This window comes from Patagioenas fasciata, chromosome 16 (assembly GCF_037038585.1).
Source record: "Patagioenas fasciata isolate bPatFas1 chromosome 16, bPatFas1.hap1, whole genome shotgun sequence".
Lineage (NCBI taxonomy): Eukaryota > Metazoa > Chordata > Aves > Columbiformes > Columbidae > Patagioenas > Patagioenas fasciata.
The window spans coordinates 7259405-7275165 of record NC_092535.1 but is presented as its reverse complement, the minus strand read 5'-3'; the positions used below and the strand labels follow the sequence as shown (position 1 = coordinate 7275165).

General features: G+C 42.9%; 1 protein-coding gene across 2 annotated transcripts; it reads right to left on the bottom strand.

The window, feature by feature from the left end:
• Window positions 1-1437: 1437 nt before the first annotated feature.
• PCMTD2 (protein-L-isoaspartate (D-aspartate) O-methyltransferase domain containing 2) lies at window positions 1438-13773 on the bottom strand. Of its 2 annotated transcripts, none has more exons than XM_065849916.2 (6): window positions 13643-13773; window positions 10404-10738; window positions 8977-9079; window positions 7055-7226; window positions 6008-6131; window positions 1438-4790 (listed from the first exon to the last, which is right to left on the bottom strand). In XM_065849916.2, exons 2-6 carry the CDS (start codon window positions 10708-10710, stop codon window positions 4408-4410), a joined length of 1089 nt encoding a protein of 362 aa, XP_065705988.1. In that variant the 5' UTR covers window positions 10711-10738; window positions 13643-13773; the 3' UTR covers window positions 1438-4407. The 2 variants fall into 2 exon arrangements, with proteins under 2 accessions (XP_065705988.1, XP_065705989.1); XM_065849917.2 differs by lacking the exon at window positions 13643-13773 and adding an exon at window positions 13235-13636.
• Between the last annotated feature and the right edge of the window lie 1988 nt (window positions 13774-15761).

Sequence of the window (15761 nt, the reverse complement as noted above, 5' to 3'; positions counted from 1 at the left end):
CCTCCCAAGTTCTCCCTTCAGATTCTTTGTCACTTGACCATTTGGGGAGAGTGTTGGGTTTGGGGGGTTTCAACTTACAAATTCCATGCCCTACATGGTAAAAGGTATGTTTATTCGCAGATATGAAAGGACATTTTACTGCAGGTTTTCTGGGACTGGTCCTCAGGTGACATGCTTTTTGTTTGCCCTGACGTGGCTCTGAAATCTCAGCAAGTTCCCTCAGCTCCTCCCTGCTCCCCTGTGGACCCAACTGATGGTTTAGAGCAGAGTGTCCTCTAGTGGCCACTCGGCCCTTTTTGACAAAACCAGGTTCTAAGAGGCTCAATTACCTGTTTATTTTCTACCGACATAACAAACTGTTTAAAAAGGAGCGTGCAGCTCTGAACAAAAAGTCAACTCCCGAGCACCAGGAATGAAAGGTAACACTTGTGTCCTGCGCTTCGGCATTGCCAGCCTCTGCCTGACAGACTTTTTCACACCAACACAATGCAAGAAGTTGGGGTTGCTTTTCAAATGGGGCTTTTCCCTCCCCCCCACTTCCTTATTTTTAATCATCATTTCTGCCCCAGGAGAAAGATTTCACTGGGGTACATCCCCTGAGGAGCTCTGCTTCCCAGGGAACTGTGATGTTGTACATTATACTATGAACATAAACATTATCTAACAAATTTAACTTACTCGATGCTATTTGTATGACACATCCATAGTTTTCCAAAGCAGAAAAGGGGTTTTTTTCAGCAAGCATCATGTGAAGGAAAACATGAACACTGAGCTAGACTCTGTTATAGCCGTAAAATGAGATCTATCATACACACAAATGACAGGAAGAAACACAGACTACAGGTAATTATCCTGTGGAATAAAGGTTAATGGTTACATTTAATTAGCGACAGCTGTATTTGCTATGATGACAAGTTTCCTATTACAGCTGAAGCCAAAATATTGTTCTCTATACTAGTGAAATGAAGCCTTGAACACCAGCTCTTTAAAACGTGTGTTAATTAAGCACTGAAGCAGAGTAGAGACAAGCGGGGAGCTGCAGCTCAGAACACATGAAAGGAGCTCCTGACGTTTGGTTTGGCGATCTCTGGAAGTACAGAAATGGACTAAATAACCTCTTGATATCTGCTGTCTGCAGGTCTAACAGCCAGGTAAGTGAGCTCACTCTTGAACCATTCCGATATATTATGTCTAGGTCAGTTCTACGTGTGCTAACTCCAAGATCTGCCTTGCACGACTCCATCACATCAAGGTTTAGAAACCACAAGCTGGGCAGGTTTCTTTTGAGAGGTTGTATTTCGAGGAGCTTATCTAAAACTACACACCTGCACCACACTATTAAGTGCTTTTTCTAGCGTTCTAGTGTTTTAATCTTCAATTATGAAGGTAAGTACTTATCTACAAGGTATTCTAATCACGAGATGATGCGAAACCATGTTAAGAAGGCTAAAAAGTCTTTACTGAATTTATTGATACAGAACCACTTGTTAATAAAGTTTAAATTGCATAACGCTCCCACATGCCTTGGGCCAACTGAGCGCAGGTTTCTACACATCGATTTTTCAACTTACACACTAATGATCAAAGCAGCTTGAAGTTCATTTCTTTTTGCAAGTTTACTGCAGTATTGAAACCTATAAGGAGTAACACACAATTACAGTGAAGACAAAAGGAAACAGGTAAAGCAGGTAAAATTCCTAGACAGTTTACAGACTACACAAAACCAGTTATGCTACAAATACTCTCTTACAAACGCATACAAAACTACAGTGCAAGTGCTTGTGCACAGGGAAAAGATATTTACAGTTCCCCTTCATGTATAGGCTATAAGCAATAGTATTTCACAATTATATTACACATAAAATTTCTACTATGTGTTTGTTTGGATTTGTGGCTTTTTGGACAAGGGGACAATCTGACAACCTAGAACATAAATCTCCTGTATATATATTTATTTATTTGAACTCATCCAGGAAAAAATAGCAGTATTTTATGCATCTTATAGAAAGCTACAAAAATCTAGCAAATGTAATAAAAAAGGCAAATCTGGTGAAAAATCTGACAAAATATATTTTAGAACTGCGGGTGGGATGGAGGTAAAAATCAAACAGGGATAAATGAAAGATAATTCTCCCTCTACTGGTCAGCCTTAACAGAATCTCAGCCTGGTTTACAAATACAAACCTGAAGTTGAATGTTGTTTTTAAAGCAGCTCCTTTAAAAGAAGTTTAGTAACGAACAAACTGCAGGATGACCTGGTAGCCAAAGTAAGAGGTGCCCTGTACTACACAGGGGTGTGAAAACTGTGCCACAACTCAGGAAGGCAAATGTGACAGCTATTAAACAAAAATGCCTTGTAAACAGAGAGGTGACAGCTTTGGGGAAGCACAAAGAAACATCACACTGAGATTCTACTAAGCCTCCATTTACCACCATATGCGGTATTTTCATTTGTAGAGAAAAATTTATTGTAGTTGCCAGAATTCCAAAATGGGCACTTGTGTGTTTACAGGAAACCATCAGCTCAGTGGCCACAGAACTGCCCCATTTAAAAATCAAGAAATAAAAATCAGAGGGAACAAGATAGCTTGGGGTACCACTGAGACCAGCCGTGGAGACCTAGGAAACCAGAGGCAAAATACAGCCCACGACTGCACTATGTGCCAGTGGCCACACAACACTGTATTATCATATCATTCCTACAGGAAATATTCTCAAAGATCTACAAAAAGCCTATTAAGCATGGAAGAGCTCTCCACCCCAGGCTTAGACGTACAAGAGTTATCTGTTTATTTTCAAAGCCACACAGAACTTTGAAACACTATCATTAAGCAAGTTGTACAACTCGGTACCATTAACCGAAAAGCCAGCGTATTTTTGGAAAGACGATCTTGATTCATCCTTCCTCAGAAAATGAGATGGCATAAAAGAAAATAAGATATCAAAGTGATACCAACTGAAGTGCTTCTGATGGGGCAATGTCTTCACACAGCTTTAGTACCTACTGCGAGGGGGTTTGTAACCCCTGCCCCCCAGCTTCAGCAGTATTTCACATCAATACAAGCTCAAGGGTTTCCTGCCAGCCTTTACCAGTGTAGGCTGATTTTTTCAAACAGGCTGAACCAAATACTTCGAAACATGGTATCTCCTTCCATCCCTGTTACAGGAAGACTTGGGAATAAAAATTAGAGTTCATGTCCACAGAACTGCAGAGTGGAAGGTCCTTCTATATGAGCCTGTTAAAACATCTACTTAATTGTTGCAGGAATAAAATAACCTACTAAGTCAATCAGCTTCATTCCACCTACTGCACATGGACCATGTGTACACACGTTGTATTCCAGCCCCCTCGCTCCAGCTGGGCCAGGAACATGGACAAACCGCGTCCCTTTGATTTTCTAGACTGTTTTCAGGTTCTACATGTTCTCCCCAAAACTACATGTGGCCGATTTACGCGGACACAAGCCACTCTGCTCAGGCCAGCGCTCTGCACTTCGTGCTGTTCAGCCCAGCAGATCTCATCTCACACAACAGCAAAATCTGCAGATTCCGCTTTCACGACCTCACTGCTCTGCATCTCTATGCTCTTCCTCACCCAGAATTACTGTGTAAACATTTCCAGAGGCAGTCACAGCCCTGCCGACCCTCGCATCCCATCACAGCTGATCAGCTCTGCAATCCTTCACTTGCCTCCATCACTTCAAAAAAAACACCAAACTTTGCATCTCTTAGACTAATTCACTAGAACAGGTGTCTCCCATTAAAAAAATCCAATATTCTGTAAAACATTTTTACCTTCCACTGGAAAAATTATATATATCTGATAAGCAAAACCGAGACCAAAGGGGAGCTAATGCTTTCCTTCTCATTCAAAACCTGGATGCCACAAGGGTAACACCAAAAATTCTTTCATTTTGTAAAAGCTGTGCTTTTTCACATTTCTGGAAGAAACAAGATTTGCCAGGTCGGTTTTTACTAATAATCTTCATCCTCCATTAAACACACACCACAGGAAACACATGGCAGGTTTAGAGTGAGAGAGCACAGACAGCAAAGGTCTTTGGGGAACTGCTTAAGAGTATTTAAAAACTGCAATTCGGTAGAGCAGCCATGAGATTTTTAGACTATCTCCGTGTAGTTAGTTTCAGGGAATTAAATCCCCCTTTCATAAGCAGCTGAGCATTTCACCAACTCGCTTCCTAAGGAATCCCTGCTGTAGGATAAAACTATAGCACACAACTGAGAAGAAAATCTTTAAAAAGCTCTAAAGTTTAAATATACAGCAGCCACATTCCCCAGCTAACCTACTGCCTCGGGTGGTCAGATTAGCAGGCAAGCAAGTGGTACATTTGTCAAGCCCTAAGTATTTTGTTTTCTGCCTACTTCCCACTTTCTAAAAGAACGAAATTACTTTTCCCTGTAATAAAGCAGGTAATATTTCAAGGGATCAGGCAAAGGCAGACTCAAGACCTTTTCTCTCAAAAAGTTTACAGGGGGATCTGGCTTTAATTCGGAGGGTTTAGTTTCTTCGTCTTCTTGTCTCTCATCCTCCAGATCCTCATTGTTGTTGTTATCGTCTGACGGGTTGGAGATACGACTAGCGAAGACTTCTTTGTCCAAGAAAACAATAGTTTCCATGCGACGGCGACGCACACGTCTTCGTTTAAATTTGGGGGGGTTCTTCAGCCCGTTTCCATTTTTGCTCATTGTTTCTTGATGTATGATTTTTTTAATGGTTCCTCGGATGGCAATGCGAGCCAGGTCCTGGAGGCTGCGAACAGCCACTGGGGCTAAAACAAAATGAAAACCGTTAACAGATATGGAGACATTTCCCCCAAGAGTACTCACAGGCAAAGTTGCATTTGCTCGAATTAAATCGGGCCACTTGAATTCCCTGCTGCGATTACAAAAACAGCTCTATTCAAATCCTGTCAACTCAAATAAACTGTATTGTAACTTTCCAAACAAAATTTAACTATGAGTTTCTCTCATTATCTGAAGAAAAAGAATGAGATGAAAGAAGAGTTTCAGATTTTGTTGTCAAGTCCTCCCAATTGTTTTAAGATACAAGTCTTAAAGATTATAAGAATGCAGACTTAGTGACTGAAACTGTGACTGCTTAATAATGTAGAAAAATGTATTTTTCCTACCACAGATAAATAGACCTGAAGTCTATTTAACTCTTCCATTAAATTATTTTTCTGTTGTGAAGCTACTTCAGCTTCGCTAAGCTCTTCACTTACAGAGCACGAGTACTATTTACGCTCTTCAAAACCTGCTTCAGACTTAGAGGGTGAAGGCCGGCTGGAAACCATTTGGTAAAAGTGATTATAGAAGCATACAGTAAGTTATTGCACTAAAACACTTTCCACATTAATAGTATGGAAGACTGTTCTGTCTTCTACACTTATTTGCTGACAGCCCATAAGTGCACAACAGAAGTCATGCTGCATAAAGAAAAACATGTATTGATGCACACACATCTGTGCACTAAAGAAATAAAACCCCGCCTTTCAATGACAAGTAAGTGTTCCTGTGACCTGAAGGAACTCAAAAATACACATAATATATACAGAGGTCTCACTACAAATCCATCACACAAAGCGTGCTGAAATATGCACTTAATGGACTTTAAAGCACTTCACAGTCCGTATTGAACTTTATCGCCCATAGCACGGACTGCTTGTTGAGCTGGTTTTTGTCATGCAAAGACACCTTCCCAGAAAACAAGAAAAGCCTGACTAATCTCTTTATGGAAGTATCTCTGTCTTCACATGTTCTTAAGAGGCCCCTCTACACTGAAGCCTTAATCTAAAGATTGAGGCCACTGCGCTCCAGACAGCTCACCAAAAATTGCACAACTTTTGTCCCTCAACTGTTCAAAGGAGGAAGCCGTTGGAATCATTTTCCTTGAAAGGGTTCACAGAATGTTACATCTAAGCAAGGTGCAGCTTATAACCAAAGAGCAGAAGAAACCTCCCCCATCCTCAGGAACGTCTGTACTCACGCAAGTGAACAAGCCTGGATTTTCCTGAATCTGCGTGGTTGGGCTGAACCAAAGGAGCGAAAGAAACAGCAAGAATCTTCTTGGTCTCCCAGGCAGAAGGACCCGTACGAGTTATCTTAGTCAACTAAAGCAGAACAAGGAGATTATCGTCCATTGTGTGAACTACAGGAAGATTATTTTTTTAACAAAAAAAATGAAACAATGACTATTCTGCCCAGACAAGTGGTTAAAGTACTAGAAGCTACAACAGTAAAATTAGGTAATAAGGAGAAACACCCGTGGTTTTTTTCAGAAAATTGAGAAGTTCTTCCAGGATTAGCTCCAAATAACTTCATTTGTTGCAACAGCTTCTGGGCACTGGCAGTTTGGCTCACCCTGCTTTCCCAGATCTTCCTCAATTCTGAACCACAACTTCTATGTCTGACCACTGAGAAAACGTGTCCATCACTGATAACACTCTCAAAGGAAGTCTGCAGATCGCTGGATTTCTGTTCCAGCTCAAATCTTTTACACAAACTCACCGTACAGCATCTTATGGGAAGAAACTCTGCGCTCTGCCCATCCCAACTACCCTGACAGCGGTAAAAGGGCAGATCCCTGCACCTCAGCCATCCCAGCCTGATAAAACACACCATTACACCAAAAACATCCTCTGCATGACAGTCTTGAGCTCACATACAGGGCAGATATCTACTTTTTACTAAAAATAAACCACTAACACTTTAAATAGGGACAATTTGCACACTTCCATAAGCCAGTTAATGGTAAAATACAAAATTCTACACCTTAAGTACAACACGAGATCAAACAACTCGTACAAAGTTGCTGACATTTTTCCGCTGCATGAAAGTAAATTTGCAATTTACAACAACAGACTGGTACGTGTGAAAGAGTGGCAGAACTATAAATTTCTTAGCTGTTATGAAGTGTGCACTTAATATTTTCTTCAACATGCTACAAGAAGGGCAAATAAAAGGAAGAGCTACCAACTAAACCAAGATCAGAATTAACAACTGAAAGAGAAACATGAGTAGAAAGACACTCAACCTTCTCTTCTAGAGGCATGACGAGAATTCCCCCAACTTTCAACAGGTTCTTCATGTAGTCCTCGTGTTCCTTCTGTACTCCAGCCCCACAGTAAACACGGTCGTACTGAGTACAGTCTGGAGAAATCTCCAGACAATTGCCAGTAACAAAAGACGGCTCACAAAATTCAAATCTGAAAAAGACGACATGTACCACACAAGAATATTACAATTTATCAAATGAATTATTTTCTTTGTTCCAAAAAAAATGAAACAATGAAAAATACTTGAAAAAAACCAAAACAAAACCCAGTTTCATGGGATTTCTCCTCCAAAGCCCCTATACTGTAGACTTTATTGGAACAGACCACAGCTAGACGCCTCAAAATCAGTCAATGAGGTGAGAATTCATAGGTGAAAATCTTCAACGTATAAATAATTTCATACACGATTTTCATATACCTCTTTAGAAGAAGGTATTTTTAGTCACCTGATGCTGACTCAGTTATAATACACAAACATAAATATTAGACCTGTAATTCCAAATGCTAATCAGGGTTTCTTTTGGTATTTTCAAAAGCTTTTAAATGGCTTTCAGATGTCACCAGGGTCTATCACCTGCTGCTTCAGAAATACGCTTTGCTGAAGCCAATGGAAGTTTTGCCAGTAGCTTCAGAAGAGCTGTGATTTCACCCTTTATAAAAGAACTTTTGCCTATAGCTTTTCTGATTCAGATTAAAAGAAAAATGGATGATTCCATGATGCTTCCAGTCTTCTTACATGCTCCCAAACTGCATAAGCTTTAAGCCCTGCATTTAAGGGCTGATTTTGATAGATTTTTCTACCGGTATCTTGAGAGGCAGCTCAATATAGCACCTATTTATTCTTCAACACTTCCTGAAGCTTTCTGGTTTTGCAAAGCATGCTAGACATTGAGAGCAGCCAGCTAACAGCTCCTGCACACAGTGTTCTAACTGTGTAACCCAGCAGACACTTCTCTCAGCAATGCCAATATTCCAATCATGTTTATTTCTGAATTCAGCTCACTTTTCCTCCATAGCTATACTCGTCTGGAGAGAAAACAAATAAAAAGTCTTCCTTAAAACACCTATTCAGACAACAGCAACCTTACTCTGGAAAAAAGAAAATCCACTCATCTGTGTGCAAGCTGAAAGCTTTGGGTCTGCTGCCAACATCGGGAAAACAGCTCTCTAATGAGGAGCTTTCTAGTACAGCAGTAATAGCACAAAGCTGAGCGGTTTGAATTCCAGCATGTAATGACTTTAATTTTCTTCCTCCCATGAGAGGAGGACTATCAGGTATCCAGAGATGCTTTACCTCACTGTTTGAACAAACTGTGAGATGGATCCAAAAATATGACAGCTACAGCTTTTATTGCCGAGGTTACTATCGGCAATAGTTATCTCGCTGGAAAGCTATTACTTGTGACAGCAGCAGAATGGAGGTTCCAAGGAAGAAGATAAATCAAATCCCAAGCAGTTTTAGTACCAACTTAATCACCATAAAATTACCTTTATATTTTAAAATGCCATTTTTCTTCTACTCAGATAAAACATATTAGGCTACCACAGAAATCAGTTCATATTCTTCTAACAACCATGCAAGCTCTCAGATCACAAACTGAACTGTTATTGTTATTTGCAAGTTTCAAGCTGCTACCTGCAAGTGCTTTTTAAAATAAGTAACCGTCTTCAGCTGCCTCTAAGCTCTGCAACACAACTGCTATTAAAAACACTGCAAAAATTTCTGAAACTCCCCCACAACACACATCAGCTTAGAAGGTCACACTCTGCAGCTCAGCAAGCCTAAGGAGCCGGAATCCTCGGATTACCCTGAATCCAGAGCTGCCACGTGGGAGCAAGAACTGCCGCGACTGAAGCCAAATGCACAAAATGAATCCAAGCAGGCATTTCACATTCTTACTTGTCAAAGCTGTCGCTTGTTTTGATGAAGAAGTCCAGTTTCTGCTTGGCATATTCAATCACATCGGAATGAAGCTCCACGCCATGGTTAACGCCAAAAGGACCTGCACATTTAGAACAGGAGGATAATGGTAACAGGCAACAACACAAAATCCAACAGGGTTGAAAAGAATTTTGGTTATTTCCTACAACAGATTGTTCCTTCAGTGGCAGGCAGTCAGCACCTGCATAGGGTCAGCTATTTTAGTACTACAGTGGGAATTGCAACCCTATACCTGCAATTTCTGGCAGTAAATGAGGCTGTTTTGCATAATTCATTTCAAATTATTTGCTCTTAACTATGCAGGAAATTCCTCTGTTGGAGGAAACACTGATACTATTGCTGTAAAACTGACTACCTGGAAAAAACTCCAATGCAACAACAGCCTGTGTGTTTTAAAAAATTCCTCAAAAAAAAAATCTTTATGCTATTTTTATACCCTCTTACTAAAATAAGATATGCTAAAAATCTTCTCAATGGGATCAGGAAGTCCCCATATATTGTACATCAACTAACAGCAAAAATAAACTGGAAAATACAGAAGCTATTCAGTACTCACACATTTTACCCAGAACTGACTTGATAACTTTTCAAAAAATTCAGAAGAATTCAAAAGCCCTGGAATTACTCATTGGCATCCTAGGTAATGCGAACAAACCTAACAGCAAGCCACAAACATGATTCCATGAAAAGCCATGGGAGATGGGAACAAGGGATCACCCCGACAAGAAACATTTCAGCAGTTAAAATTCTTGACACCTCCACAAAAACAAAACATATACCCTACGGTCACCTGTTACCTATCTTGGCAGCCAGAAGCAGCACAGGTTTTGGCTGAAGTACTTTAGGGCAAATTACAATTGTATAAATTGCACTTTAACACTTTGATTTGTACCTGCTGTAGGTGTGGTCACAAAGTCAGTTCTGATGCACTAACTCTTTTCCAGAGACTTACCTCCACCTGTATGTTGGTCAGAGTCAACATAGGATCCCACATGTTTTAGTCTAGACAGGACAGTGTAAAAACAAGGCAGGCACAGGTTCCTGTGACATGCTCAGTCCCAGCTCAAACGTGGCACTCTTGCTCCTGAGCTGGATTCTTGCTCAAGGGGCAACAAACTCAAGTTTGTGCCCAGCCCTGTGGGAGTCCACTACAGCCACCTGTGCAGTCACATCGTCGCCTGTTCTGGACCACCACAGAAATCTGGATCCCATGCACTTCCAGAGAGAAAGCCTCAAGAACCCCGATAAATTGGCCAGTTGGATTAATGCATTCTTTACTCCTAGCTACCTTTTACTTTCATTACTTGAGGAATGCTCCACTCCCAATTTCAAAACTTTTTTAAAAATCTAATGTAAATAGTCAACATGGCTGAAAAGGTATTTACCCAAGATGAGTCCAACCATAGAACTCAGATAGCCGGTGCCACTGCCAAGATTCAAGAACGACAGCCCTGGATGCAGATCCAAAGCTTCCATCACCTCAGAGTAAATGCATGGCGCTGAGAGATGAATATTTCCATGCTTCCACGCCAAGTCCTTGTAGGCATTGTCTTTGAACTCTTCCAGGTAGTAATCTGCTCGGTCAATGGCTCGGAACGCCTGTTCTACCAGCTCTGTCCGGATGTATTGTGCCTCCTTCAGGTTATCAATTAATTCATCATTATCTTCTCCTGCGCTCACTGCACCTCCCATCTTCAACCGTTTTCTATAAGCACTAAAACTAAAGGAATAATAAAGGGAGATGAGGCACAGAACATGCACTTCAACACTAAATTACGCTGCTGTATATGAAGTACTTCGAGAGAGACCTTCAGATACATTAAGGACCACAAGCAGCAGAAAAAACATTATGGCCAGGACCCCCATCCCCCATGAAAACAATGAAAACCAAAATGCAGCAGATCTGGCATCTAGTACCTGACACTAGCGGGGAAAATCACAATAGACAATTTAAACATGGAATGCCCATCTTCAAACACTACCAATGTTTTTCTAGCATGTCAGCTGTTCCACCAAACCCTTTTATGTAAAGGATTATTCCAGCTCCTCTGCTTACAGGTCATTTTTCATGGCAAATTCAGCCACTAGTGCAAGTCTGGCTTGTCTGTCGGAATTCTTACTGCACATGGACTTTCCATCTCTAATAGCAGTAAGGGGAAATTAAGAGACTAAGATGCAGGCAGCAAGAAGCAGAAAAATCTCAAATTACATCTTCTTGGAACATACAGCAGGATGCTGATTTCACAGAGGTTAAAAAAGCCTCTGACCTAGAGAACAAGCTCACTTTAGCAACTGCCCTTTCCCCCAGCTCATCCTTAGTGCTTGAGCCACCAGCATCAGTAAAGCATTTAACAAAACAGAGAAACTGCAGAGAGAATTTCCACTGAAGCCTGTGGAATTGCCTAGATGAGCTAACCCCCATTTGGAAACTCTTCAGTAACACATTTATGAGTTAAAATAATTCTGACTTCACTGGCATGATCATCTCCAGCAACCTACTCAGGCTTGTTGGCAGAAATTAAGCGCCTTCTTTGACTATACACATAATGTAGTGAAATATCTGTAGCTTTTAAAGAAAAAGGTACAGGGGGAAAAGAACATAGAAAAACTTATTACTCAAAATTAATCTAGCTTTTCTTCCTCATCCATACCTTAAAATTAAAAAACAACTTTTCAGAAAACACATAATGATTTAATTTTTTTAATATGCATTTATTTACAATATCTTTCTCTGCTCCCAAGAACAACCACAGAAGGAGCAGCTTTAGAGTTCACTCCTGGGACCAGAAGATCTGCCTACAGCTAAATTGTTGGGTTTTACTTGTTACATTCAGTAAGAGCAGATTATACACTTTCAGATCCAGAGGAAACAAAGAAAAGCTACAGAAGTCTAAGGAAATTTCAGTTACTCAAATAACACACCATCCTGACTATCTGCAGAGAGACACAAAGCAGGATATACTTATGCAAGTAACTTGAGCCACTTCTTAATACATTCCTGCCTCAAACACATCAATCCAGTTTCAGACCATTAATGAAACTTTAAAAAAGGCCACACCTCTCCTTTCTATAGTTACTCCTTCATTTCCTCTACAAAAAATGACTGTGTTTTGTTACTTCACACTGCAAGGACATCAAGTTGAAGGCTTATGCATTAAGATACTCTCTTGCCTGAGAGCACTGACTCCCTTGATTTTTTTGGTATATTTTGTTCTTGGGCTTGCTTCTTGCTTCTACTTAAGCTCTTTTGGCTATTAAAAAAAAAATCTACATTTTTTAAAGTACGAATAAAAAGTTGTGTCTTTAACGGTGTTCCACTTTGGATCCTAAACAAATTCTTTCTGATGTACACAAGCCCCAGTGGGACAACTGGTCCAACCTGGTTTTAACTAAGCTGTATGATCAATAATTACTCTGCCATGTTCTGCAACATGGAAGACATTTTTCTAATGAGATCAAGGAACATCCAAGTTGCAACAGGTGTCCGTTACTTCTGAAACTATTACTTTTATTGGACACTAGCTTACTTCCAGGAAAATGCATGTTTTATATGCAGAACTCAAACATTTAAATTCCTCTTCAGATAATTCCACATCTTCATTCAACTTTGTTTCCCTTCTCCTAGACTATGAGCAGGACTTATTTTTAACAAATTTTTTAAAACAAGATCCTGTCTCTTCACAATCAGCACAGTTGCACTTTTCACAGCCCTAGGTGAAGCACAGATTTCCACAAATCTGAGCCGGGACAAAGTTCACATCCACAAATTACGAGCATTAGCAGATCACAACACAGGAATCAAACCAAGTAGCCTTTTAGTGTTGAAACACCCTTTCCACTGCATGTTGCCATCTTCCCCTTTAACAAAAAACAAAGCAGAAAAATGAACAAACAAAACCAAGTCGGATATGAGAAGCTGCATTCAGATGCCTGAAACAAAACACTGAAATTTCTTCCAAGGCAAAGGCCAGCAGATGCACAGGGCAAGACTCAAAACAACACACAAGGCACAAAAAGGCAGTTCTTCACCCCAAAAGATTTCCAGGGTAATCCCTGCTCTGACATAATAGACTCCAAAATTAATAACAAGCATGAGGATGTTTACCAATAAAAAAAAAAAAAAAAAAAGTTAGCCAGCACAGCTTTCAATTCTATCACTTCTAACACTATCCAATAACACATTAGAAACTCCCACACCATGTAGCTCAATCACTACCTGCGTTATCATCTTGAGGCCAAGGAAACTGATGGAGGGAGCGAGAGGTCGGTCTAGGGAAGCCCAGGCTGATCCTCTCTGTCCCCGGCTCTGATCACCCCCGGGTGGCCTCGCTCCCCACCCATCGCTGCTCCCGGCCGTGCCCATAGCCCAGCGCGGCTCTGAGGCAGCCCCGGCCGGGCAGCCGGCGCTGGGCCGGGGGGAGAGGCCACGGGAAGGGGCCGTGTCCGCCCCGCGGGGCAGCCCCAGCAGCAGTGGGAGCCGCAGGGCCGGAGCGAGGCTCTGGGGGCCGGGGCTGAGGTGAGGGGGTCGGCGGGGGGGCGCTGCAGCGGCCCGGTGAGGTCAGGGCGAGCCGGGACCGGGCGCACCTCAGCTGGCAAGGTCTCCTCGCCCACACCCCGGCCGTACCTTAGCGGCGGGTCGGCGCGGCGCGGCGCGGCCCAGCCCGGTGCTCTCGCTCCCCTCCCGGCCCGATGGCGAGGCCGTCACGCTGCGCTCCGGAGCTGTAAACACAGCCGAGGGCCGGCCGCCCCACTGCGCATGCACGACGCGTACCACCGCCGCGGGAAGGGGGGCGGGAGCACACCACTGCTGCCCGCGGGGGGAGGTGCTCGGGATGTACCATGCAGATCCGGCGCGGGGGGGATGACTGTACCACTGCGGGGCGGGGGTTGGGGGGGGCAGCGCTAGTTCCGTGGGGGGGGACCCGGCAGATTCTATGGACCAGAGCTACAGATGGGGGCTCAGTGCAGATGGGGCCAACAGGCCAGGCTTAGATATGGCCTGGGTCTGCAGCACAGGGATGTCGGCCGGTTGTAAATGCAGGCCGGGCCTAAATACAGACCGGGCCAACAGCCTGCACCCACAGATCCAGCCTAAATATGGACCAGGCCTAAATAAAGACCAGGACTCACTTTTCCTGATCTTTTCCCTGCCCTGATTTCTGGCTCCCAGCCTAGGGCTGCTTTTCCACACCTGCTCCTTCAGCTTGGTGCCCAGTTCTCCCAGTTCTCTCAGTCCTCATCCGCCGCAGGACACCCCCCGCACCCCCCGCTGTACCAGCATTGCTGCAAATGGGACCAGGGATTCCCGGGGTGCGGGAGCCGCCGAGGAGCTGGGGAGGTGCCAGGTTCCGGCTGGCACGCACGGTCCTCGTGCTGCAGCTCAGCCTCCCGCATGAAGAGCAGCCAGCACCAGATGTTCTGGTATCATTAGGCTCGGGGAAAAAAACACGGGAATTTAGAAAAAAAATTACTGCGGGAGCTGATTGGTATTCTGCATTTTGAGCCTATGAACATCCACCTTGAGTCACGTGCTTTGATTTATTTTTTTTCCTGCAACCAGAAATGCCAGGGAGAAATTTGCTGAGAAGAAAGTAAGTGAGATGACTCCAGGACCTCGGACTTGAAGAAAACATGGAGAAGTGTGAGACTGCCACAATATCTGACTTGCCGTTCGTGCAGTGGAGGGATCCCTGTCCCCTGGCATGACCTGGCTGAGTTTTAGGCACCTAATTTATATTTTACTCGGCCACGTAGGCTCCTTAAGTGGTTATAACCAACATGCAGAGCCCAACAAGACATGGGGAAAGGTGCTTCCTCCCACTCATCCCAGAATGAGAGAAATTATCCTCTAAAAGTTTGTGTTTGTCTTCATAAGTGACCCACACAGCACTGGCTGAGGCTGCATGAGCTGTGCGACCTCTAAGGCTGCAGATCAGAAAAAACTGTCTGGCCCGGCCTTAGATCTAGGACTTGATAGTGCCTATGGCTACAAAAGGAGAAGGAATAAATGTGTCTAGACAAGAGGCTTCTTGATTTAAGTTGTTTGGAGATTAATTGTGAAAAGAAATAGCTATCTCAGACACAACAAGCCTGCAGTGGAAAAAGAAAAAAAAATTATCCTGGTAAATAGACTCGGATAGGAGAAAGTTAATCAGCATCATAGATGTATTTATGCTTTAAGGTGATTAGCTCAGCTCCCTTCATTACCATGATAAGAGCAGTCTCTGTGCAAAGGGGTAATTCTGTAGATGTCTGCACTTTCATTTTGCAGAGGCAGCTGCCTGGGAGAATGGGATTATTCCTGGAGAGCGAGTGCTGAAACTCCTTGCTGATTCAACCGAACCAGGGCGTGGGGATTGTGCTCGCCTCATCTCCTTTCATACGGAAAGCGCTCGAGCGTAACAGCAACGCGGTCGGAATCTGCAAAGGCAGAACGGACAAACTCCTTACACGTGTGATTCCAGGGCTTCTGCTTCCCTGCTTGGAAAACAGCAGTTGGTTTATTTTTATTTTTTTTTTTGCACAAAAATTTTTAAAAGAAAAGCTGGGTAAATAATTTCCCATGATTGCTAGAGCGGCTGTGCCGTCGATGAGACCTACAGCCCTTCATGTTCCGGGTAATTGCAGGAATTAGCAGGGTGACACACGAAGAGAAGACACTTTCTCACTCCAAGTCCCCACCTCTTTGCCTGCACCCCAAAGCTGCTGGAGCACAGCCACCAGGACAGAATAGCTGAAGGAAA